Raw genomic sequence first — 27,032 nt, forward strand, 5'->3', positions numbered from 1 at the left:
GCCCATGTGGACTGCCGGAGAAGAAATAAACACCTGAAAAAACACCAACTTTTGAAATGGGCGTGAGCCCTTACTGTCTTGCGCGCACCCATCGTTGAACATCCCTCAATCGGGGATCTTCTTGGGTCCATCTGCCCATCTGATAGTCGCTGGATCGCATATCAGCGTAAATCGAATCATCCGTGATTGCCGCGAGTTCCTGATCGTCCAGTCAGTTCACGTCATAAGCCAAGTGAAGAATGGCCGAGTGCTTACAACTCTCAATTGGACATCACAAGCATCCAATTGATTGGCATTTCCACCATGAGGTCTCTCGCCTGCGAGTACCGAGTCCCGCCATTCCACCCAGCGAAGCGCAGCTCCCTGACGAAGATAAATCTTCTGAGCTTCGTGGCGACGAGCAAAAGCGTCAAGCATGACCCTGGAAGACTGGTTAGTGACAATTCTCGTTGTAGATACAATTACTGGGCACTCACTGCTGCAATTCTGCTTTTGCTTGCTCTTCGGGACCACCTCTGACACGAGGAACCCGAGTCTCTGCCGCACTGTTCAAGACATGTTGCCCATCAATGGAACACTGTCGAAGTGCTGCCCAACCCTCGCAGTAGTAATCATCTTGGTGAAGTGGCTCAGTTGATACGCCTGCAATATAATATTGTAGAGTTCTGAAATCTGAGAGGAGATCTGCTACACGCTCAGCGCGTTGATCGTTCACTGTAACTCAGTTAGTGCGTAACTCCCAGACAGCCAACTCTCAAGTAGTGGAGTTCTCTATTGTGAAGAGACGACTGGAGCAAACATATAACAGAATGAGATATACTTACAACCGTCAGACATCTTGAGCGAATGAGGACTTTTGAAGCGAGCAGAGAAAGAGTGGAAGAGCTATAGAGTAGAAGCTATAGGTAAATGCAGAAAGCGAATAGGAAAGAAGTGAAGGCTGATTATCTGAGGCGTTGTGGATGTCTCAGAAGTTCAGCAAGAAGCTATCGTCTTCATATATACCATCACCAACAAGAGACACGGAAGACGGGAAACGTTGCAGTTTCGAGCTCTTAGTCCATATCGAGTTGACAGAAATCTCCGATACTGGGGAACAGACCATAGATTTCTGTGGCTGGCTCATAGGAACTATCCACACCAGTTCTCAGCGCCCACATGGCACACATTTGTGCATTGCTCAAGCGAGGTCAAGGAGAATAGAGCCGCGAGAATGTAGTCGTGCATAGAGGGCTAGACTGCGAAAGAGACCGTTATTCGACCGGCGAGATGATGAAATGAGATGAAGCACAAAGCTACTTGGGTCTGGCAAGCTGCAGTATTGCCCAACCCCTACCGAGCTGTGGGAAATAGCTTTATTTTGGAACGTGCATGACGTTATGTGAAGCCAGAGAGCCTCCTCGCGATGTGACAGGGAGAGAGCGGTGATGGGAAGAAGCTAGAGTAAGCCATTGACCGTCTGCTCGTGGTGATACGGGGCTCGTCAGGACATGCAACGGAGAGGAGCCAGCCCTCTTGAAGCGCGCTGTCTGGAGTTGTCATTGGTGAGGTTGAGGAAGGGGAGTCTGTTCGGCTGGGTCGTGAGTTGCGGTGTTCGCTTCTCGCTTCAGCGCGCCACAAACGTGGACGAGAGCGCAGAATCGCCAATGACAGCCATCAGCAGAAGCAGCCGGACAGACGCAGAGAGACGCTGCAAACCCGCATACTGCTTGCTGGAGCCAGTAGTCGGGTCCAATTCCCTCGCCGAATGACGATATCCACAGCATATCCTCTTCGAGCTGAGGCAGCTGCAGCCTCTCGTGCGCTTAGGGCCAGCGCTGCGCCACATCAGACGGGATGAACGCACATGGGCGACACGGTTGTTTGGGCGCTCTCTTGAGTCGCTTCCTCCCCCCTTCACCCCCTTCACATCTCTGACCCAACTTGCCAATTTGCGTAAGGCTGGCTCGACTGCACAAGTCAGATATGTCATGTTGTCGCTGGCTGCACGCCTTCAGGTCAAGCCACACTATGGCTGTGCTCTCTCGTCCAAACTCTATGTTGCGACAAACACTTCCTCGATCTCACCAGAGTCGAGAACGTCGATGCCCCTCGACCGATGATTCTGTGGCTCGATTTCACACAACTCGCAACTCAACACCACCCACGTCACTTCCGTCGCAAGAAACACCACAATACTCCAAGAGGTGGGCAACAGCCTTCTGCAAAACCAGTACATTATCATGACGCCGGACGCTAAATGCGCTTTTGATATCACTAATACTTCTATGGCACTCCTGCATCGTCGCCACCCCCAGATCTTAATCTTTGTCTGCAATCGCCTGTAGTCGCTCATCGATTTCCTCCTCGGTGAGCGCTCTGAACCCCGGATCTGTCCCCTCCTTCCCGTCCGTCCGTGGTCCCCCCACGATTCCAATCTCCAACTCGCCTTTCTTAAAATCTACGCTCAATACGGTGCTTAACGTGGTAATTCCAAGTTCCACAACCTCTTCCCACGTGCCTTCTGCACAATCCTTGTTCTTGAGCTTCTTCTCGAGGTGATTGAATGCCTCCTGCTGCTTGGGACCCGACGCAGTGCCCTTGTATCCTGTGTAGTACCCAGCCGGATCACATTTATACAATTGGGGTCCATATTCGGAGTCCAATGAAATGAGCGTAGTGGCAACTCCGTATGGACGCATATATGCCTATGTAACAGTAAGTAGGTAGTCAACAGCAAGCCCGTAGCGGTCCGATTATATCAGCTTACCCGTTGTGTGTAGACCTGACTGATATTGGCAATTCTTTTGGCCAAGGCATCGCAGGGCATTTCATATCCAAACTTATATCTAAATTCGGCGGCTTCACCAATGGCTCTCTGAACAAACGCTCTGGCGTCTGCGATCGACCCGGTCATAACGCAACCCACAGAAGGTGATAACTGGAAGATATGGGAGACCGAGGAAGGATCGATGAGCTTGTCCTATAGTTTCATCAAGTTAGCCTCGTACATGTATTTGATCGACTGCAGGTGCTTTCTTACAGGGACTTTCTTCTGAGACAGTACTACAGCGCAATCTCTACCCCTTACGCCAACCGACATGATATTTGCCGCCGTGATAGCTTTGAATGCATACTCTATTGTTAAACGTCAGCTGTGTTGTTCGCGGCCGACTGAATCCCACGGTGTGTTTCTCTCCGACGCCAGCCAAGAGATATTAGGCAGTGGATGGCAGGATTGCGGTGCATTGCATACCAACTTGGTATAATCGTCCCTGATCGGAGAAGATGGTGATTTGTCTATCGTATCCAGCGCTTCCTGTGCAATGAGCTCCGTTAGCTAGGAACACTAACAAAGTTGAAGCTTCATGGATTCAATTTACCAGACATAGTTGCGGATTAAGCAGTAGAGTAGGTGCTTTAATTACTAGAGTATCAAGAATTCAATGGTTGCGACCTGGAAATCGTATGGGGGGATGGAGTTGATGTGAGGTTGATGTTTGTAGAGCTTCATGGATAGCTTCAATGTCGAACGCGAGGCACGACAGCCTGGCGCGTGCCTTACGAGCCTGATTGATTTTCGATCACGTGAAAAAAGGCGGGATGCGATTTGTTCCTTATCTGGAATTTTTTCTCGCAAATGATAGGAAATTCCCTGCCAGCCAGAGCAGCTTTTAATGCGCCCATGATTTCGCTATAGTGCTGCCCAATCCGCCCAACCTATATTCGTCATGCCTTCCGCTACCCAATCCAGTGCGCCGTTGAGGATACCGGCTTGGAAACGATTAGGTCTCAAATTGAAATCAGCTCAAGAAACACCTCTTACGCCGGCGCAAGTGGTTGACCACGATACTCCCAAGAGAAAGCGATTGGATGCACCCGAAGACAGCTCTCATCCAAAGAGACAGAAAAACTCGAAAATTCCTAGCGATTTACCCGCTGCAGAACAAGTCACTCCCAATCTTAGCAGAAAGAAATCTGTCACATTTACACCCGAGACGAAAGTAGAAGACGGAGACAGCATAAAGCAATTATTCAATGCTTGGGCTGCAGAACAAAACACACAAGATATATCCGCACCTGTATTCCAGACAGTAGAACCTCCACACGTAGTGGAAAACTTCGACTCAAATCTGGATGAAAAGGAGAGACGAACGAAAAGAGTGCAGAAGGCGAAACCAGAACCATCAGATCCCTTAGCAGCCAAAAAGGCGTCGAAGACGAAGTCAACAGCGGAAGGTTCACCTTCGCAGGTCGAAGCTGTTTCTAGCAAAATAGAATCGAAAGAAAAGAAAAAGAAAAAGACCAAGACCAAATCTGTTCAGTCACCGCAACCACCTCCCCAACGGCCTTTTCTTGCATATCTAAAGCAGTACTCCGAATCGCGAGATACCTGGAAGTTCAACAAGAACCACCAAAATCATCTCCTCAAGCACCTCTTTGACATCAACACCATTCCATCTGAATACGAAACTTTCATATACCCCTACGTGAGGGGACTTCAAGGCGGGGTGCGAACAAGGTTGCGCGACACAGCACTATCAATAAAAGTGAAGGACATTGAAGAGGGGTTTGCAGGATTCCCAGAAACCATGGCGGATCGTGAAGCGAGGCAAGCCGAATATGATATTGCTATGAAGGAATACGTTGCTACGATGATCTCTGCAGATGTCGATGCGAACATTGGCTATGAAGAGGGCGTCATGTTGAATCTTTCGGATGCTGTGATGCCTGTGAGAGTCGCAAAACGTATGCGATCAGAACGGGTCTTAGCAGAATTAGGCGCCCCAGCCGGGGATACTACCAATGGCGATGTCGCCACGACTTCTAAAGGCTCCGTGGTACCTGAAGATGATATTCAGAAAAGAGCTAGGATGAATGACGGCTCGACACAAAAAGTCGTCCGTAAACGAAAACAACGAACTGATGTAGACGAATCCAGCTCGTCTAGTGATTCTAGCGATTCGGACACTAGCTCTGATGAAGAGAACGACCCTCCAGCACCAAGGAATGGTTCGAATGAAACGACTTCGAGTTCATCGTCCAGTAGTAGCTCTTCCAGCTCCGATGATGATAGTTCGAGCGAAGAGGAATCTGGGGACAGTGATGAGAGTGGTGACAGCGAGTGAGGGATTTAGTGGTTTGATGACCTGGAGTTGTCAGCATGGGATGTCAATATTGGTTTGATCTTGACATGAGGGATATCTTCACTTCTCCTTTCTAGGCGATTCGCGTATATACCCCCTGCATTGCGATGTAGGACTGCAGTTCAAATGAAGAACCGTAAAAAGCCTCATCATGGACTGGAAATCTGTGAGGTTTGCTCGAAGTGCACCACCCCCGAGGAGTGGCTTATGAGGAAGGCATTGGCATAGACCGTGTTATCCTTGAGTCTCATGACCTCCTCCCTTCCACATATACGATATCTGTTCAAGAGGAGAGGGTGCCGCCATCCCGCTCGTTGACCCCAAACTGGAAGTCGGCAGTATTATTAACACCAATATTGATCGTGCTTCAATCACGTCCCTTCACGCGTTGTTGACCTAAAGATAAAGCTTCTAACCACTTACGAAGAGGATATGGAAGCTGGCAAGCCTCCAAATCCAACCTCAGGTAGTACCATCGGCTATCGAGAAGCCCGTACCCCAGCTCTTTCTTTTACTCCTCCACCTAATACAAACACATCAGTCAGCGAAGCACTAAGTTGATCAACCCCGTCTCTGCTTTATGCTACTTTAAAGTTATATAAAATTATTTTAAAGTACATGTAACATCCAAATTCCTTATCTCTTAGACGCGCCCGCGCATCAGATCGAGGGTCTCGTGAACAAGCACTTGCATCTACACTTTGCGTCATCCCCCCGCACAAACAGCCAACATCCAACCACCATTCCCATCTGGTGCATCCCGGATTCCAAAATACCATCTTTCCTCACTCTGGATGCAACCCTCCTCCCAAACCTCACACCTTACCAGACTTGCACCCCCAATAATCATTGGTCTTGAACTGCAAAGTATATAGCCCGCTGATATCTCCGCATATTCCATACATATACTCTTTTCCTTCACCGCCGTATTCCAATACTCCATACAGCATTGTGCATGCAAAGGTGGTGGGTGGACCAGGACCCTAGCCCCTGGGTACTTGGAAGCTGCAGTTGCGGTTTTGACGAGGCGCAGGCAGCGCTGCAAAACGGTTTCGTACGAGCCAGAGTACATTTAATTGTGCAGCCCTCAACCCCTCACTCTACCAACCACCTTCTTCCCTTATAACCATACAAATTCTCTAGTCGATTCGACTATCGGCTCGGTTTTGTCTTTTCTTTTCGAGGGTCGAGTAGGATACAGAGAGGACGAGGAAATTGGAAGTCGTCATCATGACAAGGAAATTCGTCTATGGAATTGCGCTCGTCGCTTTCGTCGCTGGTATATCCTCCCTTTCAATCTTCAATCCCAATACTGCGAACGGCAATTGAATTATAGCTGACTCTTCATCTCAGCAACCGCAATGACATTCGCTTCGATCTTCATCCCTGACTGGGTCACCTACGACGCCCCAGGCAAACCCGGAGGAACCTACCACAAAACCATCGGATTACACCGTAGCTGCACCACCGGCCACGGTTGTATCCATTTCCCAACCCACGAAGACTGCATGGCGAAAGACCGCTATTTCTGCTCCATGTGGCGTTCCATCGGCTTTTTAATGTCCTTTGCCGCGGTGCTGGAACTCGCGACCATTGTGGCCTACATTGTTGTGCTCGGGGGCGGCAAGCAGAAGAGAGAGACGGGGTGGAAAGTACTCTCGTTTATGCTGGTTTTGGTTGGGGTCGTGCAGTGTGCGAGCATGGCTATTGTGGTATGTTTCACACATTTCTTTTATGCGCGTGAAGATAATATATGTTGTGCTTTTGTGCTACGAATGGCTGGCTGATGATGTAATGTGTAACAGGCCTACCTCTTCGACGAGGATGATCGCTTTTTCGTAGGCTGGAAATTGGATAAATCGTGGATCCTCTGTACTGTCAGTTGGAGTATCGCAATTGTTTCCGCCGGCGCATTGTCATTGTCCGCCTTCGTTTTCCCGGAAGAGGGTGGCTACGAACTAATTCCCAGCGAGAGGAATTACTGATTGGAGGAACTGTTGATTGATGTTCGTTACGCTATGATGGACGAATGGAACTTTGCATCTGCATATTTGGCGTTTAGGGCTATATGATATACGAGTACATATACTTTCATGAGGTGGAGATACCAGAATTCGGAAACTGGATGTTTTTATGAGACGGGCATGCAGCTGGGTCTAGTTCTTGGTTTCGATTATGTTCATTCATACCCACTGGGGGCTACTTGATTTCCCAGCATAGCGTATTGCATATACTTAATATGTTACGGGCAGGCATGGTCCTACGGGTGACCAAATGGCTTATGAAGCTAGGGTAAACATTGACAGCTGAATTGCTAAACACCACTTTTCGCTCCAATTTATTTATTGATGACATAAAATCATAGTCGTTTAAATTTGCTCTGAATTTTTGGGTAAGATACTTAATGTAGTGCTAATTCTAGAAAGGAATCCCTTCTATTTCTAAACGGCACATTTGGAAAAAGCCTCTTAGCACAACACAACATATTCCGAACTCATAAGACTAGTCTGTAAGGTAAGCTCTCGGCTCTGCTAAAACTGCATCGTATTTCTGATAATCGCCACGTGAGATTCGGCAGGAAATATTCATATCGATTAAATACTCGGTGAGAATAACGTCAAAACACTAGGGATTAAGTCAAGATAGGTAGTTTGGTTACTTAAGTGAGATATATCTAAGAGAAAGAAACAAGTTAGACAATAAGTTATACTTTTGGGGTAGTAGGAATAGTAAAAACGGCTATTTATTATATTATAATTGGTTATAGAAACAACTTACTTCGGAGAAAAAACGGTTATCTTTATAGTATATCGATAGCACTTTAATTGATTTTAGTATTTTTACATACTAATTTGATATAGGAGGCATTCGCAGCAAAACTATTTTAGATGATTATCTAGCGATTAAAAATTTTCAAAAATGCAATTTGGATGTTGAGTTACTTTACGTGCCGTTTCATGATAGAGAGCTCATTCTGTGTTACCATGGAAGGGTTTGGAATACACCGTTTGCCGCCGAAAATGACATCGTATAATGAATTATTTAAGTCTACGTTCCTATAAGACTTCGTCCTACATCACTAGTAGAGAGAAAGTATTTCCCTTCGCTTAACGTGAGCTAGATCTGTGACGCTAATAGAGGCATGTGTCTCCTTCAATCAGAGCAAGCCTTTCAAAGTTATGAACACACAGGCCAATGACATTCTACCTATTTGCTTAGCTTGTAAAGTCTTTGACAATACCAAATAACAGATGGATAAATACAAGATGAAAATGTCTTTGCTTTGATAAATAACAGAAACAAACGGGTATAATATGTACAAATCAAGCTCTAATATGGAACTTCTTGATGCACCTCCAACATCTATACTCCAGTATATACCTCACGACATATGAATCTCTCGTTCCATACCACCATCAAATATGCTCCGCTTCAACTGTGAAGAAGATTGAACTCTCCAACAGTAGCCCCTTTACCGTCTTCCTCCCAGCATCCAGAAATGGTCAACCTCACATAATCAGCCGACTGTGTGTCACCCGCAGTCGCGACCTGCGTTGTGTTGCTCAACACGGGAACCACCTTGTCGCCACTAGCTAATGCTTCAGTTTCATTGAAGGGCAGGCTAGGTGTGATGTTGGTAATGTTGAATGCGACGACACCGTTCCCGTACACGATCTCTCCGTTTATCATATTACCGATTTCTACGACTGCAGAACGAGGAGGTCGAGCTCCCCAGTCAAATGATACACTGCTAATCGTGGTAGGTGGAGTACCTGTCATGTTGACCACAATGGAGGACGACTCATTGGTGGATGGCTGCCAGCGTGTTGCGGATGCGCCATCAATGGCGGCAAGAGGGAATTGCCCTGGTGCATACTTGTCCTCGGAAGTGGTCGGAAGACATTGAAGAAGGTTCCCAGGCACGGTCAAATTCTTCCAATACAGTCGATTCGGAACATATACTGTCTCGTTGACTCCGAGGGAGAGGACCTTCCAGGCACTGGAATTTCCGTTTGGTGAGCCGACGATGATTGGCATGGGGTTGCTGCCATATTGGTCATTCAAGCCAGCATGGGGAGGTGTGGCGAGCCTGGTAATCGTCGTGTATGTGGTATTCATGAAAGCTGCGATTGTGGCACCTGCATAGTGGAAATGTCGTATGCGAAGATGGGGGATTTGAGGCGGAAGCGAGGGGTTGATGAAGAGCACTTGCTGATTAGTCCGAATGCCCAAGAAACCAAAAGGATTCACTTGGTTCGCACCCCCGTGACCAGTCAAGAACGGGAAAGCTGGGTTTTGATTGCCATTGGTGGCAATGTTGTCATTGTTCTGCTCGGAGAACTGGAAAAATGGCCCGCGTGCGTATGGTTGAGATCCACCCGCACTATAAGTGTATGTTGAACATCCAGACTTCGACAGAGCATTTGCATTGATTGCAAAGATTGCGTAGGTCATTGCTGGACCGTCTGGGGACTGCTTGTTTGCGTAGTAGTCAAGATCCAATAGTTTTTGATTATCAGTGTAATTGGAGTCGATATAGCCCAAAGGATAACCGTTTAGCACAACATCCGCTTGCTTGACCTCGACCGAATTGTTCATCGTTTCGTACTCTTTCGTAATTCCAGATTCGGCTCTTGGATACTGGATGTTCTCTTCTTGGTCTAACCACGTGTTGTTCATTAGTAGCCCAAGGGCTGTCCTGAGGTACCAGTTCGCTTGCTTCAATGTTTCGCCAGCGGAAGCCATGGTGAAGGCGCCATTGTCTTTGTTGTTCTGTGTTCTAATTAGCATTGATCCCATGGAGACACTATCGCGAGATTGGACGACGACGAAGTAGTACTAACCGCATATTCATCCGGATCGGTCATGTTCTTGATCCAGTAAGTCCTCGTAGTTTCATTATAGTCCAATAGCTCTGAAAACATAATTGCAGTGCTGTTCAGTACTTGCAGCGGCCCATTATTGAACCAAGTCTCATTCCCCGTGGTATTCCTGAGTTGAATCATGTTGTTCGTGATATCAGCATTTAGATGATACTCGTAATCAACGCATGGCCCCGTCCCAGTACAGTTACCGTAGCCTCCAGCTGTCCAAGAGTAAAGCGATGCTCCTTCACCAAAGCCGTTAAACTTGGCATTTTCGAGAGCTTGAGCATGCTGCTTGACACGGAAATTGGGAATTTGTTTGGCCATATTTGGATAATTAAGGTTCAGACCTGGCGCCATCCAGTAATCCGCGTCCCAGAAGATGAGTCCTGCATACGAGTCAGATGTCAGACCGCCGACGGCAATACTATTGTCATTCAAACCACTTCCATCAGGTTGGATGTTTTGGAGAATATAATAGTTATTCGCAACCGATAAAACGTGTTCAATCAGGTTATTGATATCGGTTGGCAGTTCCCCAGTCACAGGGTCCCTGAAATCATCGACATCCTCTTGTCGTAGTTTCTGGGCCCATCCAGCAACATGTTCCTCTAGAAGAGCATCCCATCCTGCTGTCTGGGCCTCTAACTGGGCGTTGCGAGCTACAGCTTGAGCTTCTGGAAACTTCTCAGTCGAAGCAACACCGACATACTTGTAGAAAGTGGCAGTCTCGCCAGCCTTCAAGCTAATGTCCCAACTTTGAGCGATGGTTGAATCATTTGTCGGGATACCCGGACCAGATGCCGCTCTCGCTGACGAGATATCCGCATAGCCTTTCGAGGCGTCAAGACCCGAGACAACATATGCCGTAACGTTGGCCCGACCATCAGGATGAACTGAAGTATAAATGGTGCCATTTCCGTCGATCCCCTTGGCATTGAGATAGGCACGTACAGCGCCCCTACCATCAAGCAAATCTGTAACGGTGCCATTGAAATCGGTGGACGATGTAATTGTGGCCTTGACGGCAGCTACATTTGGACGAACAACGCTGAAGATGACATCGAAAGATACATTGAACGAGGCGCCACAGCCTTCTGGGCTCCAGGTATAGCTCCAGCTCCCCAAACCAGTGCGAAATGCATGAGTGGATTTAAAATTCGAGATGCTGGCGTTTGAGACTGTAGCATCCAGATACTTATCACCAAACGTGAATTGAATTGCAGTAGGATGAACGATGCCTGCAATAAAAGACTCCCATCCATACTGGTTCAGCCATGGATAGTTGGTGCCAGTGCCGTTTCGCTGCACGTCATACAAACCGGAGACAGTTGAGAAGGCGATTCTCGGGTTGAATAGAGGCCATCCATTAAGAGGCTGGGTGCCATTCGGATCAGTCTGATTCTTGTCGACTTCGAAAAACGGGCCGGCAGAAGCGAGCGAAGAACCAAAGTACCTGTTGGGAATTAGCAATTGCAATGGCTCAATGAATGGAAGGAACGTAACATACCCATTCGCTAAAGACATCCGCGCTTGGTATTGACCTGGTTGGTATTTGGTCGTGGTCAGACTCCATGCGGACTCATTCCAACCCCAATTTTCCGTATTAGTGACCGAGAAATCTGTCTCGGCAATCGCAATGCCAAAGAGAAGCAAAGCGATCCGAATTTTCCTTGCGGCCATTTTCGCGGCGGTTTGCGTCTTGTCAGAGGGAGAGTTGGAACCGTGAATTGAAAGTTGAAATGGCGATGTTGGAACGACCGTTTAGAGCGAGAGGAGAGAGGCCTTCAAGAGCGAGAGGACCGTTTCTTTATGCTGTGCACCAGTGGAGCTTAGCAACTCAATCGAGATGTCGTTCAAGCTATTCTGACAACGAACTGCCCTTGAACGTCATGAAGAGACTAATCGTGGAGTCGCGTGCTGGCCAATTCGCACCTACTGCTGCTCTAGTCTATCAACGGATCAAGCTATTTCTCAAACAATCTAATTGATAGCACAGGATGAGGAAGAAGAAAGGCTTTATGGGCCAGACCAAAAAAAATTCCATTTCCCCGCCTTACCGTACGTAGCAAAGAGCTCACCACAGCTCCACGAGCTACAGCAGTAAACCAGGAACAGATGACGCATGGCCCCCCAGACGGAGCAGGTGCAGAACTCTCCGCATTGCCCCCATCTGCCCATCATCCGATTCGCTACCCTCGTCACACGAGCAATGGTTGGGATGATTCCAGGAACAAAAGACTGGAGCTTTGGGCTTACTACTGGTACTGGTCTAGAAGCCAGAGCAATCGTTTCTTGTTCCTATTTCAAAATGTGACCATCTGATGAAAAGGAGCTATTATTTAGCTACTCACCAAGTACTGCTTGTTCAGTTCGAAGAGGATGGCTCTGAGCCGCTTTGTTCAAGCAGTGACCAATAATGACCTCACCTAGAACCTCCATTCGTACTTCGTGTTGGAGGTGTAAAGCTCCAGGTGACACGGCGGTGGAAAAGTTTGTCTTGGAAGGATTTCTACCCCGCAAATCCCGCTCTTGCGGGGTGATGACTTCAAGACTCGGCCCTTCTGCAGTCAAGCTTTAGTAATCGTATCGTTATTTACTTCTTCGAGCGAAACAAGATACGACTGAAGACAGGCTTGGGTCTCTTGCCGTGTATCTTCTAACGTGTTGGTAGAGATCTTAAAAAAAGTGCGATGGCTGCCGATCGAATAGGACAAGAAGAATGTGTGGAAGCGGGAGGCGCGTTCTTTCCCCATCATTCAATTCTTGGCGCTACGCTGGCCTAGATGGCATGCAACATTGACAGGAAGAGCTGCCACACCACGATTATCGAGTAGGCTGGACTAAAATATTTGTTAGCCTCACATGATAAAGTTTCTAGTTCAAGTACCAGTTAGCAACAATCTTAATTTTTAGCGTTCAGAATTCTTCCATTCCAAAAATTAGTTCATCGATGATCCTTTTTACGAACGCTGTATCTGTTCTGTTTGTATGGCTGACCATAGAATCCGCCACGAAGAATCGAAGAATGTTCCATGTCTTACGGTTGTGCGATTCGCCGCAAATTTTAAGCTTAAATCAACTAGGCCTCAGGGTTTTGTAAAATTTCTCTACTTCAGCTCGCTAAACAAAGAAAATGGTTCTGTCTGAATCGAGAGACAGCTTTGCCCAACGGACTTGCAATATTAGTTTGTGTTCAAATCTAACGAAATTAGACAGCCGAAGCGCTAAGTCGAGATTTGCCAAGCGTACAGTCTTTTTCAATGCTTTTTCAGTGTTTTTTCAGTGCGTTTTTAAGTGCTAATTAGGTAAGATCCTACTATCCAAATTGTGGCTTAGTTACAAAGTCACTGCCCAGGTGTTCGTTGGGTTATGATCCGGACAACCCGAGACTCAGGAACTACGAACACTAACAATTAATCTCATTGTAGGATATCAACAGCACCTCGCTTGTCGAGCATACTCTCGTTCCTTTCACAATAACCAGGACACCTTAAACTCGTTATACAAATCGGAAATCGAGAAAACCCCATATGTTTTAGCGCTACTATATACAGCCTCGAGTACGCCCATATATACATACGTAGCAAAAACCCACAATCACACAACCTCAAACCGAAAACCAAAATACAAGAATTCTCTTCTTTTCCACTCTCTTAGGAAGACTCAGGTGTCCCTCCTTTCTCGTTGGCTTTCAAAAGGCCAAAAAAGCCAGGAACGAAGTCAATAACCTGCGATGTCTTGACGATATCCTTGAGGTCTTTCTTAAACGCCTTATGCGCCGGGTCACTCTCAACATAATACTTTCTGTCGGCTTCATTCTCGAACTCGACGATGAAAATGTGAGTGATTCCTCTCTATTGCGAATTAGCACCAAGAAACCGGTGAAAAAGAAAGGGACTAACCTGAAGATCTTCGATACTGTTGTCTCGCCCCCCAACGATACGTTTGATATAAGGTTCCCTCTTCCATCTGGTAAGAGCCTTGTCTTTGAGCCCAATGAATCGATCACATGTCTAACGATATCAGCCTTCATTTCCACTCCCTAAACGTGCGAGAAACTCACATGTCTAACAAGTTCCTCCTCAACCCCAACCACAAACTCAAACATAACAACATGAACAATCCCCCCCAGCAACGCCATCTCCTGTTCATCAATCTCACTCCCAATCCCCTCCACCCCATTCACCACGCCAACCGTGCTCACAACCCCCGAACTCCCACCCATTCCCCCAACCCTCTCAACATGATCCCTCGCCGTCCCATACACACTCCACTGCAAGAACAACACCAAAGCCAACCCCGCAAGCACCAGACTCAGTACCGGCCCGCGATTTCCTCGTGCATTCGGGTGAGAAACAGAGGGTTTTCGTGCCGTGTTGGCTGAGGTTATGAAATTATACGCCATGTCTTACACTTCGTGCCCCTGTCAGCCTCGGCAAACAAAGGGGTAAAATAAGGTAGTAATCGATCCGAACAAAATAGTTAAACCTTCTACGATAACAGTATATACAAGAAGTATCGTGAAACAAACAACGACAATGAGAGAGAATGAGACGTCGTCGTTCGTTTTTCCAGATAGGGGGGTAAAAGAAACGCGCAATCGGCAGACCGGCTAGGCTAGCGAGTGATCTTCCGGGGTTGTCTAGCCTGAAATCGACTGATGTGGGCTACAAAACAGGGAACCAAGTGCTGGAAAAGTGTGCTACTATACGATGCAGGTACGGACAAGAAGTGGCAGAAGGAGATTTTGCTGTTTAAGTTCTGGGATTTACAGAACGAGTAAGTTTTACGCAAGACGGCTCCATGCAGCAAGTCGGGAAACTACATCTTTGGTAGATGAGGTTCGTAGAAGCAGTTTTTCACTTCACATTTTTACTACACTTTCAATAGAACAGATACACAGTAGAACAGTTCTTGACAGTATATATTATAACCAATACTACCGCATAGATCTTCCAGTTATGTTACCCCAGGCATCGGGGCTATGCCGTCCATTCTGCCATCCTCCTGCTTCAATACTCACACTCTCGTGACTTACATGTCTCGATCCATTCGGTGCAGTATTTGCAAATGAGACAAGTTTTCCAGGAACATCAACACCAGGGCTCTGCAACGCTCCCCCTGTCATGAACGGATTGTTGCTCCCTACAGGAGATGTAGGACTCCTAGGATTCATCTGCTGCTGCTGCTGAGGCTGGTTCTGCGACTGTTGAGTATTCGATTGCTGTTGTATAGTCATATTCTGATTCTGCATCGGATCTTGCATTTGTTGCTGAGGACTTTGAAGTAAAGGCGCAGATGATATCTGAGGTGCCAATTGAGGATAATTGTATAAGTCCAAAATGGTGCGCTTATCAGCTCTACCAGTTTGCTGAGGCAGTATAGGATGAGTTTGTTGTGGGTACTGTTGATAATGCTGTTGTTGTTGGAACTGGTAATTTTGCTGCGGCTGAACTTGCTGCTGGTATTGTTGTTGCTGGGGTTGCGGTTGCTGGTTCTGGAGAAAAGGGTTTGATTGCGTCTGCTGCTGATTCTGGAAACTATGAAAGGCGCCTTGCTGATACTGGGATGGCGACTGCTGGTATTGAGAAGGTGATTGTTCTACCGGGCTATTATACACACTCTGGCTCCCACCCAAAGATTGCTGTAGAAACGGATTGCTTTGGAAGCTCGTATTAATAGGAGCTGCATATTGCTGAGTTTGCTGCTGTTGCTGGCGTGTGGTCTGTTGTTGCATAAATGGGTTGTAACCTGTGTTCTGCTGAGGCTGTTGCGCAGGATTCTCGTATATGGTCTGGGAATGAAATTGTTGCGGTACAGAAGGCATCGGAGGAGTGACTGAATGCTGGTACATTTGCTGCTGAGGTGTAGGCTGAGGACCTGGGAATCCACCAGTGTGGTTTGGGAACAAAGGTTGCGAGTTCGAAACTGCCATATTTTGAAACGCTTGATTGAGATTGACTTGCGATTGGGACGGCATAAGGCCAAAGGGATTAGAGGTATTATTGAACTGCTGATAAGGGTTGCCACTCAACATGGGACTTTGTGGTTGCATAGAACCTGTAGACTGGGAGGATTGAGGTTTTGCGGGAGGAGGAGGGGCATCAAGCATCTCCCATGGATCGTTCGATTTTGGTGGCGCTTTCGGAGGAGATTTCTCTCTTGTTCGATTTATCGTTATCCCAGCATTCCCAGTGGCACTAAGAGGCGTGCGCGATCGAGATGAAGGTCCGGAATTCTCACTTCCAGTCTTCGGTACCGGAACAGGCGCTTGTCCCTCTCCAAGTCGTACGAGAGTCTCAATTGATTTCTCAAGATTCCCTCCTAGACCCTTTAGAACGGCCGCATTCCTCTTCTCGTCCCTGAAACCCATATCCCGCAACTTTTCCAGCTTCCTCTCCAAATCTCCTTCGGCCTCGTGTGATACTGTCGTCCCAAAAACTCGAGATGGCTTATTCCGTGGCGGTGGAGAGGGTGATCGCCTGTGCTGGTCGAGCTCGGATTGAGCAGCCGCAGCTTGACGTTTCGCTTTGGAAGACAATGGAAATATCGAAGAAGCAGACCGGAACCCGAATCTACTTCCAGTCTTCGGGGGCAATGGTGGAGGTTCATCTGATCCACCGGTGCTTCCCGTATTCTGTCGAGTCGTCGGCTTGGAGGTTTTATCCTGATATTTCTGTCTGATAAATCTTTCCATCGCAGAATCGGCTTCGTCGGCATCAAAAGGAATGGGCGGTCTCGTGTTCGAAGGGTTGTATAATCGGTTCGATGCGACATTGCCAATCCGTCTCATGACCTGGAAGACGTCAGTACGACCAAAACTTGGGGAGCAGTACCACTGACCTCGACTTGCTCCGTGGACCAAGAGTCCATGCTCAGAGACTTGACTTTGGTGATGTGCGTCCCCAGCTTTCGATGCAAAGCGGCGCACCGCATGCAAAGAAATATACCTAACTATTGACAATCAGCTCATATCCTGTGCGATGCCAGAGTTTGACGTATTCATGTGCGATCGGGGAATTCTTACACTCCAACTAGCCCATCCTGTTGAACCCATTAGCACAACTGTAACCCAGCCATTATTTACACTTCGCTCACCTGGATTCCTGGCCTGGCAATCGGCGCAGACATCATTGCCCGGGACACCCTTTATCAAATCCTGCAAAGCGCGCTCATTGCGCGCCTGTTGTCTCTTACTCGTCGCCGCCGACATGCTGAGAAATGAAGTTCGTGGTGAAGATGATTAGTCGAGAAAAATGCTGATGCGATAGCCGGTGCTTCGAACAGGAGAAATAAAGGCCGAATGGAATTAGAATTACAACTTTATACAAGGCATCCGGGCAAGTCGGGCTGAATGTACAGGACGAGAGGAGAGCAAGAGGTCGTCTAGTCGTAAGTCATCAAGAAGCAAACTCTTCTTCGCAGTGGCAGTCGCAAAGAAAGAGCACGATGCATCGATGGGACGGAAAAAGGAGATGGATCAGGTCTGGCCGTGGCTTGCTCGGAGAGGATTCCCCACTCTGGACCATGTTTGTTCGGATTTCGCGCTAGTGCCAATGGATTTACGAACCGAGGAAGGGCCCCCAGACGAGACGACACTAAAACATAAGATTACCTTATGACTTTCTAAATGAAGCCAAGAGTTTGATATATTTATTGAATTGTTTGTCTACACGCTCCTAATCCCACGTGGTTTTTCCTTTTCGGGCAGCTATAGTATCTGCATTATATGTTTGTGGTGCACTAAACATGGAGCTCCCGAAATCTTAACACAATGTCACAAAAGGGTCGGTCCTTCATTCTCCACTGTTTTCAACTTTCCTATCCCACGAGCTTATCAAGCTGCTTATCCGTTTGGCTGGTTGTGCTGACGGCGTGGAGATGATGTGACTACATTGGAGACGGTCTCTTACTCGAGTACCGATTTGTCGACTCGTGGTGCAGAGTAAGCTTCGATTTGAATAAAAGGTACCTTGAATCCCTCACAAGTGTCAGCGGAGTTCATGATTGTCTATTCAAACCCATTTTCAAACCCTCAAAATGACTATTCATCCCTTTTTCAGTCCCTCTCCGGACACCCCACCACCAGCACACATTGAGTCCATTATCAAAGCTCTAAACCTCGAACCACACATTGAAGGCGGTTTCTTTGCCGAAACCGACCGCGCCCAGGAGAAATTCCCTTCGCCATTTCCCGCATCCCACTCAAATACTATCGACTTAGCACCTCAGCGACCCGGTTTCGAACCCGGTGTCCGGAACGCATCAACCACCATCTTCTATCTCCTCACACCCCAAGGACCCCAAGGCGGCTTCCACCGGAATCTAGGACGAACAGTCCATACTCTCCACCGCGGTAGGGGCACTTATGTCTTGATCCATGCCGATGAGGAAGGCAGTTCGAGACGTATTGAAACTTTCATTGTTGGTCAGAACGTTGAGAAAGGCGAGAAGTTGCAATGGGTCGTTGATGGTGGGAAGTACAAGGCCTCTTTCTTAATGCCAGACGAAGAAGGTGGAGAGGAGAGTAAAGATGGTTTGCTGATCAGCGAAACTGTCGTTCCTGGATTTGAATATTGTGACCACGATTTCTTAAGTCCGGAAGGGTTGAAGAATTTGGTTCCAAAGGAAAAGGCAGAGGAGCTAGAGTGGCTATTAAGTCCATTGGGCAAGAAGCGATAGGCATTTGAGGAATGTTAAAGAAGAGCGTTTTGCGTGATGATAGAGGCAACTGATCAAAAGCCAAACTAGAAACGGAAAGACAGTTTTGGATAAATATGTAGACAACCAAGAATTTCCTGATTGTTTAGATCTCGGGCGCCTCGATCAAAAGCCTTTATGTGCCGAAGTTAAGGAAGAAAGGCAAACAGTATCATGATGAGGATACATTAAATTCATTTTCTTGTGAAACCTTAGACTATAATTCCATCTATTCAATATTCCATTTCATTATCCTTTCTAAATCACCTATGAAACAAATTGAACGCCCCATTGAACCATGCCTCATAAATAGGAGTGATCTTCTGTGCAGCTCTTGCCAGAAGCTCCCTTATGCCACGCCTATAGATTACCACCGCCCGCCTAGTGAAAACAATCATGAGTAGAAAATAAAAATAACACGCATATCGATGCTAGGCGTTACAACAAATACCTCATAGAATCGTGTAGATTTGCAAGATAATACACGCGACATTAAATGATATCATGAAGGGAAGCTGGTTTAATAATGACCACGTCTTCGCGATCGACCATTGCCAAGGTCAATATTTTTCATCTCATCAAGCAAGGTCCACGCATCTGCACCCGAAGATTGTGGAACACCAGAGTCCATACGCATAGGGACTTTGGCTGGAATGGGAGGTGGGCCGGCACTTCCGCGATAACTACCCCCATAGCTTGGGCTTGGGTTGTAGTTTTCATTTGAGTCGTATGTGGCTGTATTGGGTCTTGGCACACTTCTCGAACTATAGCTGTTGCTCTGATGTGGTGTTATTGGAGCTAAAGGACTCGACTGCGGTGCCGGCGCAGCAGACATCCTGTTTGACTTCTTTTGTAACCGATTTCGACCCGTATTCGACAATGGATCATTCGGCCCAGTACCCATGTATACAGCCGGCCCGGATGGCGAGGTAGACATAGATACTGGTCGGGCAACCACTTTTAGCTGCTTGCGACCAGAGTTTGGCTGAGAACTGCTGGGGGGTGCTCGATAATTACGGTCTGGCATTTGTGAGGCATACTTGGGCGCTTTGGATTCGAGGAGAGGTGCGTAGTTAGACTCGGGAATATGATCACTAGGGTCAATCTCCCGACCGTCATGTGTGATAATCTTCGCATCTGCGTCGGGCTCCTGGATATCGTATCTAGCGCTCAGAGAAGGTGTTGACACAGAACCAGTTATTTTAGGGTTCAAGGCGTTATAGGAATCTGGTCCGAAAGGAATACCAGAGAGGCGTCGGGTCTCCTCTGGAGCAGGACCTGGAGATGGACTCACAGACTTTCGCGCAGGTACTCTAGGGTCAGGAGAGACACCTCTTGGTTTGTGTACCACCGTGCCAGTCGTGTTGGAATATCGGCTTTGTCGCCCACTGTATGAAGATGGGGCCGCGGAAGCTGCATATGGTACCATTGCGTCTTCTTGATATGAATCGAATTCTTGCCTAGTTTGATATTGATTGTTGTGACCAGGGTCGTCATAAGAGCCCCGAGACATCGGACTTGGCCCTTGGTTGCTGAAGCTCTTTCTGCGCTCGTCATATATCCTTTCCTGGATTTCCTGAGCAATCATGGGGTCAATACCAGCGACAAGAGTCGGTGGAACCGCAGGCAGGCCATAGTCCGGTTCAATTTCTGCAAGTTGATTCCGTGATGGTTTTCGTGCCATCTGATATTGCTGTGGCAGCGAATTGTACGAGGTTCGTGAAGACATAGAAGCTGCAGTCTGGGATCGATCTCTTAGTGATATCTGAGAACTAGAAGAATTGTAGCCATTGCTGTTCGAATGCTGGTGCATGCCAGGATGAACTGGTGGGGTCGAAATACTGTTTCGCCCAGATGCAACGCTTCCTCTCCCACTCAGATTGAGCGGAGCTGGTGATGGGACTTCAGTATGTCTTCTGTCACCAGGCGACTGCGAAGCACTTCCTCTGTGTCCCGAGTAGTGTGGTGCCGAGGGAGATGGAGGTGCATCCTCCACGGTAGGCTGCATCGAGCCGTAGTCAGCACTGTACCTTCCATCATACGAATGATGTCTAGGCTCCGCCTCTTGATATGGCCTTGAATTTTCTTTTCGATATTGATCGTCCTTCTTGGGAGTGACATAAGCCATGTACGGCTTAGGTTGAGAGTACGAGGACAATGAGTTTCGATGCGCTTCGTTCGAGAGGTTCGTATCCCATGTATTTGCCCTGATCGGGGCAGCGAATGCATAGTGCTCTTGAGATCTGATAGCTGGTTGCGGGCTCACTTGACTGCTACCATGACGGGTCCCATGGGCAGGAGGCGGGGGCGGTGGCCCCACTGGGCTTGGAGGAGACCCGTACTCATCAGATGGTGGTATCTCATAGGGACTATGTCTGCTGTAGGGGTCTCGAGAATCTATGTGTTCCTCATCTTCGTTATTGTAAACCTGGTGGCCACTATAGCCTTTCGATGTTTGGCTAGTTGCGTAGTTGTTTCTTACATCCTTTCTAGAGTTATTGGAATCGTAAAGCTCGCTTCTCTCCTCGTGTGGAAATGCCCTGTTGGAGCCATATCCATCCCATGTCGGGCTTCTGTCGTAACTAGTCGTTGAATATTGATTAGATGGAGTTCCATACTCTACATTCTGCAGTGGTGATTGATTTGATATATACCCTGGACTCTGATATCGGGGAGTTTGAATATGCTGTGGAATCGCAACCGGCGATGCTCTTGAAGGGGTTTGAATGTGGTCAGGAATTGCATTCGGTGCTTGAGGCTGAGCACGTGGAGGTGTCTGGGTGTATTCCGGACCATTCATCGATTGCTCGTAACCTCGAGTTGGTGAGTTTGTGTGCTCGGGTGTCCCAGCCGGTGATTTGAACCCTCGGGGAGGAGTTTGAACGTGATCGGGGATGGCGTTTGGTGGTGGAGCTCCAGTGACTGGGTCAGATGGCAACGGTCGTCTTTTCACTGCAGGTTTCGGCTGCCTCGGTCCTTTCAGCGTCTCTCTCCCTCCATCCTCTACAGTGCTGGCAGCGCCTGCCTGTCTCGCCTTTTCTGCCTTCTCTTGCTTGGGTCGTGTGTCGTAATACGTGATTTCTACCCTGACCTCTCCAGAGTATTTGCCTTTACAGCTCAGGGTGTGCCAAGTATCGCTTTGCCCTCCCCCAGGAACCACGACTTCTTGCAAGCTGACCCAGGTCTCCCCAATCAAATCGGTCCTTTTGTCGTCGTTGAATACCGAGACCTTCAATTGCAAATAATCGGGTGAGTCGTGTACGGTAAATCGAAGCTCCTGATCCCTGGAGAATACATTAGATCAAACCGTCGCATTAAAACCACAACATGTTAACTAACCATCTGGGTGTTTGGCCTCCTCTTCGATCGGTCTCCGTCTTCTTGGCTTCTTTCCCTAACCTCGCTGCACAGTAAGGATTCTGCTTGCCAATTGTCTTTCGATTTGGGAGGTTCTTTGCTCTATCAACAATAACAACCAATGTTCCAATTTCTGGCCCGTCCACCGTCATGTCGGAGAAAATGCCGGCCGTATGCATTCCATTGAGACCGTTGACCTTCGTTTTGGCTGCCATTGCAGCTTTGACCTGAGGGCACTGTTGTTGCGGAGAGATGTGCCGTATTTCGTATTGGGAACAGAGCCTTTGTTTACAAGGCTAGCAATGTACTCTAGTTCATCATCTGGGTGTCGCGAAAGAGTGAATGAGAGATGATACAGAGTGTCTAGCACCTTCTCGACTACATGCAGGAAGAAGGAATTGCCCGGAGTACTGAATGCAGACTAAAGGAACACACTTGCGCGTCCCTCTTGGAGTAACGAATAATTGGTGGCTGAGAATTGAGTCGCAAAGAGAAGAGGCTGGGAAGCTGGGCTCAGCCTTTTGGAAGCGAGATGGTGTAACCCGGTGAACCCTACCAGTGTTTACATACACAAGTTTCATCTCCACCATTCAATATTATGCTGCACATAGTTGGAAAAAAAGAAATTTTCTATACGTATCTTCGCCGTATTGAATTTGCTTCGATTTTGATTTTTAAAGCTCTGTACTCCGTACACTATTGTTCAATTCGTCGTCCGCATCCGGCGAAATGTTGCGGGCAGGCGAAAGTTCCAAAAATAGATGGCCTTAAAAGTGGGTCCTCATATGTAAACAGTCGCTTCTCGGCTGCATAACATCGTCATGCAGAGTTAAGATATGCATAACTAATCTACCACAGTACGATGAAGAACACTTATACATCGCGACCTCGAACAAGATATTAATGAGACACCAAAAAACTCCAAACGTATCTAGGCTCTGGTTGCTCAAAATATGTGTATAAGTCCCTATGCTAATACGGCCATGGCGACACTGTAAACTCATGGTCAGTTTAACTTCTGAAAAAAAGACATGGGCTCTGTATAGTGAACTCTCCAGTCTGTTATATGTATTAGGATGTGGCAAAGCATGCACTTAAGCATTATGTCGTTAGTACATTCTACACAGGGGAACATCACATTGTTTGTAGGTACGTCCTGCGCTCGCTGATTTCTTGCTCTCTTGACTTTATTCTATTGATAGCTAAGATATGCATATATGTATTCCTTACCGTATGTATAAAAGATCTAAAGTCAACTGAAATAGGCTCGCAAACTGAAGCATGCTAACGAGGAAGTGTAGATCGAGCTCAGTTACTGCGTAGAATTAACTCCAAGTGCCGCCACCGCCTCGGCCGCCAGAACAGCGTTGAGCTGACAGCCGCCAGTCATCCTCGCCCACAAATTTATTGTGCAACGGCTCAATGCACTCTTGTTTACGTCTCTTTGACATCGTCCCACCAGTGCCTGCAAGCTTGAAAAAGGTCGGTGCTGCGTCGATGAGCCACTTGGGTTCAATGCTTGTGGTCCAGCGCATATACTCACGCGTGGTGAGGACAAGTTCATGATAGATTACCCATTCAGACTGCTTCCCAAACAGCGCAGACGATGGATGCACGAAGATTGGTGTGCGTTCAAGAAGGGTCTTGTAGCCCCCGGACCCAGCCTCTGTGTCCCTTCTCCCTACATTTCGAAAAAAACCCGGCGCAAAAGGCTCGACGCACCTGCTCCGTTCTGGGACCACATGAAGTAACTGGGTGATGATACCGTTCCATGATCTGCACGAGCTGTGTCAGTATGTCCTTTGCTTGGTTCATAGAGCGCAATTGGATAAAATTCTCAAAGCACCAAGAGCTTGAATAAGCACTTTCTTTCCAGGCGTTATACACATTCAGTAGTGTCAAGTGATCGCCATGTTGGTCATGGAATTTGGCCTTCTTCTGATCTGCTTGTTCCTGCTTCTCCGTCGGACGATAGAAGACATTTGTCAGATTTAGCATAGCAACGATAGTAAGGACCTCATTTGAGCAACCCAATTCTCCTGACAAAATCAACACTTTCGCAAGCGACGGCGCCATGGGGAAATCGGCCATTTGGCGTCCTAGCCGTGTCAATAGACCTTCGTCATCAAGAGCACCTAGAGCATAAAGCTCTTCGAGAGCAGTGAGCATAGTATTAACCGGTGGCGGGTCCATGAAATCAAAGTGAAGAAGGTCGTTAATGCCCATCGCCTTAAGCATAAGGATTGTTGTACATAGATTGTGACGTTGGATATCAGGTATTGAAGATCGTAACATCTCTGAATGGTAGGCTGTCTCAGTATATAACCTAAAGCACTTTCCTGGGCCGGTTCGGCCAGCACGACCTGCCCTCTGATTAGCTTGTGCTTGCGATATTGGGGTAATAACGAGCGAGTCCATGCCCAGCTTCGGATTATATGAATTTTGCTTGAAGAACCCCGGGTCTATAATGTAGTAGATATTATCGATAGTAATAGAGGTCTCAGCAATGTTTGTAGCAACGACGACCTTTCGACTACCTGGCGGCGTTAGCTCAAAAATACGGTTTTGTATATCCGCAGGCAATCCGGCATAGACAGGAAAAACAAGTAGGTCCGGCACGCTAGGCCCTAAAGCCTTTGCGCGTGTTTGTAAACTTCGCAGGCGGTATCGATTTCCTCCTGCCCTGTTAAGAATAAAAGAATATCTCCTACTGGCTCCATCAGGTGAATTTGCAAAACGGTGGCTAGAGCAGTGTCAAGATAATCCGGCTCAGGCTCCCGGGAGTATAGAACTTTGACTGGAAATGTACGGCCGGGGATTGTGAATATTGGAGCGTCATCAAAGTATGTCGAGAACTTGTCAGCGTTAAGGGTGGCAGACGTGACGATCACTTTGAAGTCTGATCGTCTTTTCAAAGCTTTTTTAAGTAGTGCGAAGAGAATATCGGTAGCAATAGTACGTTCGTGTGCCTCGTCGAGCATGATAATAGAGTATCGCTTTAGGTCTGGGTCGATTAGAACTTCGCGCTGAAGCATACCATCCGTCATATACTTGATTTTAGTATCTTTGCTGGTGCAATCATCAAAACGTACTGAATACCCTACTTCCTCGCCCAAAACACAGCCGACTTCCTGGGCTACACGTTTTGCTACTGATAATGCCGCTACACGGCGAGGCTGTGTGCACCCAATAATGCCGCTGCTTGTAAACCCTGCCTCAGCTAGGTATTGTGTTATTTGAGTAGTCTTACCAGAACCTGTTTCACCAACGACAACAAGAATGGGATTTTGTTGTATAGCTTCGATAAGTTGGTTTCGAAATGTAAACACCGGAAGAGATTCCCGCTGCGCCTTAATTGACATATGTGCTCTCCTTCCGGGAGTCTGGCCTTTCGTGGTAGCCGAAAATTTCCACTCTGGCATGCTTGTATTCTTTATGGCGTTCCCTTTTCCAAGTTCACTGGCGAATTTGCGATTCGCGGGGTCCGCCATTGGATCGTTTGACTGCGATGAGAGATCAACCTTCTCGACAGTTTCAACCGCAGCTTCAGCCTCCAGGTCTCGGATTTCCCTTCGTTCCTTTGCTAACGTGACACTGAACATAGCAGCCCGGTTCAGCGACCCATCAGGGGCTTTAATGATACGAACAGGCGAGAGATCTAGAGCCTGGCTAAATTGCCCAGCAAGGAATGGCGGCTCTTCCTCCCTGATTTCAATGTCAACATCTTCTTCCAGCTCCATTTTGCCGTTTCCACTAATCGTTGCGTTGTAGTCTTCTTCTAGCTGGGGATAGTCTGAAGATTTCGCAACTCCAGATGCCTTGAGTTGCCGAATCTCCCACCTTTCAGGAGATGTCAATCTTCTTTTTTGGAACTTTGCAGGACTAGTGTCGGTGTCTACCCTATTCTCTCCGCCCACAGACTGCATGTTAGCACTGGAATCGATGCCTTTCTGGAAAGTCGCGTCCCGGTCTTGCTCATTATCCTTCATTGATAGTCCAATTTTTGTGCCCTCCATGCTAAGGACTCTGACCTGGACAGATTGGCCACATTTCAATAAGTCTAATGGGTGGCTAACGCGTTTGTTTGACAGCTGTGAAACATGGACAAGTCCCACTGCTTTCTGCTTGATGCCTTGGATGCTAACGAAGGCGCCAAAGTCCTCAAGAGCCGTGACATGGCCACTGTAAACTTTTTGTAACACAGGTGTATCGTCTATCTCGGGGCTCAACCGACGCGATATCTCTTGGTCCTCCTTATGACGATCGCCGCTGCGGTAGCCATGGCGCCGCTGCTTCTCTGACATTGACACATCGCAATTATCTCTTGCATGGCGTCTCTTCTTTGGCAAATCGGTGACCGGGTTTCCATGCTTCCATTGCTGCTCCATCGATGTTTCAAGACTCCTACCCTGACTGAGACTACAGTCCCGTCTTCGCTTATTTTTTTCGACATCTCGATGCTTTGGCTCCAGAGCCTCCAGCATTGCTAAGTCGCTCTCGATAGAGCTTTGATATGACACCACGTCTGGCACAGCATCTCCAGTGGATTTGTGAGCTTTTTGGACAACGGGGCGTTGATCGCCAGGCTCATCGTATGTAATGAAACGCCTTGCCTGCATAGTCGGGTGAAGCAAGCAGACGAGCCTGTCTATGCTGTTGACGAGACTTGATGAGAAAGTGTCATTGGCGATATCATTCAACCTCCGTTCGAAGTTGTCAGAGGTGTCAGCCTCGAGGCGCTGAGCGATAACGAATTCTGCGAGAGTTTTGTCGACCACTCCAAGGTGGTTTTGCAGCTCAGCGACTACCTTGCTCACGAGCCCAGAGATCTCGAATTCGTACAGGTCGTCCATCTCTGAATATGCTTCTGGAAGCGTAGCGTACTATGATTGTTGTCGAAAGCGGACCAACAGAGCTGCGGACGAGGTTGCCTGCCAGTTGCCTACCGCTCACCTATCTATGTTGGTGTTTTGAATAAGCG

At 47.6% G+C, this 27,032-nt stretch overlaps 10 protein-coding genes across 10 annotated transcripts; 3 read left to right on the forward strand and 7 right to left on the reverse strand.

Moving 5' to 3' along the window:
- Positions 1–70: 70 nt before the first annotated feature.
- On the reverse strand, positions 71–837 carry GLAREA_04571 (uncharacterized protein; the record flags this gene model as incomplete). Its single annotated transcript, XM_008086948.1, has 4 exons — positions 71–199; positions 256–421; positions 477–714; positions 825–837. The coding sequence occupies 4 exons, from the start codon at positions 835–837 to the stop codon at positions 71–73; spliced, it is 546 nt and encodes a 181-aa protein (XP_008085139.1).
- Positions 838–2,300: 1,463 nt separating this feature from the next.
- GLAREA_04572 (N-terminal nucleophile aminohydrolases (Ntn hydrolases)) lies at positions 2,301–3,369 on the reverse strand (the record flags this gene model as incomplete). The annotated part of the gene is made up of 5 exons (XM_008086949.1): positions 2,301–2,687; positions 2,750–2,962; positions 3,023–3,117; positions 3,236–3,298; positions 3,363–3,369. The coding sequence occupies 5 exons, from the start codon at positions 3,367–3,369 to the stop codon at positions 2,301–2,303; spliced, it is 765 nt and encodes a 254-aa protein (XP_008085140.1).
- A 341-nt stretch (positions 3,370–3,710) lies between these two features.
- GLAREA_04573 (uncharacterized protein) lies at positions 3,711–5,108 on the forward strand (the record flags this gene model as incomplete). The annotated part of the gene is made up of 1 exon (XM_008086950.1): positions 3,711–5,108. The coding sequence occupies one exon, from the start codon at positions 3,711–3,713 to the stop codon at positions 5,106–5,108; it is 1,398 nt and encodes a 465-aa protein (XP_008085141.1).
- Positions 5,109–6,356: 1,248 nt separating this feature from the next.
- GLAREA_04574 (uncharacterized protein) lies at positions 6,357–7,111 on the forward strand (the record flags this gene model as incomplete). Its single annotated transcript, XM_008086951.1, has 3 exons — positions 6,357–6,405; positions 6,480–6,838; positions 6,932–7,111. 3 exons carry the CDS (start codon positions 6,357–6,359, stop codon positions 7,109–7,111), a joined length of 588 nt encoding a protein of 195 aa, XP_008085142.1.
- A 1,447-nt stretch (positions 7,112–8,558) lies between these two features.
- GLAREA_04575 (Six-hairpin glycosidase) lies at positions 8,559–11,674 on the reverse strand (the record flags this gene model as incomplete). The annotated part of the gene is made up of 3 exons (XM_008086952.1): positions 8,559–9,899; positions 9,971–11,447; positions 11,502–11,674. 3 exons carry the CDS (start codon positions 11,672–11,674, stop codon positions 8,559–8,561), a joined length of 2,991 nt encoding a protein of 996 aa, XP_008085143.1.
- Positions 11,675–13,647: 1,973 nt separating this feature from the next.
- GLAREA_04576 (Dimeric alpha+beta barrel) lies at positions 13,648–14,399 on the reverse strand (the record flags this gene model as incomplete). Its single annotated transcript, XM_008086953.1, has 3 exons — positions 13,648–13,848; positions 13,897–14,007; positions 14,058–14,399. 3 exons carry the CDS (start codon positions 14,397–14,399, stop codon positions 13,648–13,650), a joined length of 654 nt encoding a protein of 217 aa, XP_008085144.1.
- A 534-nt stretch (positions 14,400–14,933) lies between these two features.
- GLAREA_04577 (ArfGap/RecO-like zinc finger) lies at positions 14,934–17,207 on the reverse strand (the record flags this gene model as incomplete). The annotated part of the gene is made up of 3 exons (XM_008086954.1): positions 14,934–16,790; positions 16,838–16,948; positions 17,022–17,207. 3 exons carry the CDS (start codon positions 17,205–17,207, stop codon positions 14,934–14,936), a joined length of 2,154 nt encoding a protein of 717 aa, XP_008085145.1.
- An 827-nt stretch (positions 17,208–18,034) lies between these two features.
- Positions 18,035–18,676, forward strand: GLAREA_04578 (RmlC-like cupin; the record flags this gene model as incomplete). The annotated part of the gene is made up of 1 exon (XM_008086955.1): positions 18,035–18,676. One exon carries the CDS (start codon positions 18,035–18,037, stop codon positions 18,674–18,676), a length of 642 nt encoding a protein of 213 aa, XP_008085146.1.
- Positions 18,677–19,214: 538 nt separating this feature from the next.
- Positions 19,215–22,266, reverse strand: GLAREA_04579 (C2 (Calcium/lipid-binding, CaLB); the record flags this gene model as incomplete). Its single annotated transcript, XM_008086956.1, has 2 exons — positions 19,215–21,978; positions 22,034–22,266. 2 exons carry the CDS (start codon positions 22,264–22,266, stop codon positions 19,215–19,217), a joined length of 2,997 nt encoding a protein of 998 aa, XP_008085147.1.
- A 1,110-nt stretch (positions 22,267–23,376) lies between these two features.
- On the reverse strand, positions 23,377–26,904 carry GLAREA_04580 (P-loop containing nucleoside triphosphate hydrolase; the record flags this gene model as incomplete). Its single annotated transcript, XM_008086957.1, has 3 exons — positions 23,377–23,827; positions 23,937–24,685; positions 24,763–26,904. The coding sequence occupies 3 exons, from the start codon at positions 26,902–26,904 to the stop codon at positions 23,377–23,379; spliced, it is 3,342 nt and encodes a 1,113-aa protein (XP_008085148.1).
- Between the last annotated feature and the right edge of the window lie 128 nt (positions 26,905–27,032).

The sequence above is a fragment of the Glarea lozoyensis genome (genome assembly GCF_000409485.1).
Source record: "Glarea lozoyensis ATCC 20868 chromosome Unknown GLAREA5, whole genome shotgun sequence".
In the NCBI taxonomy this organism is placed as follows: domain Eukaryota; kingdom Fungi; phylum Ascomycota; class Leotiomycetes; order Helotiales; family Helotiaceae; genus Glarea; species Glarea lozoyensis.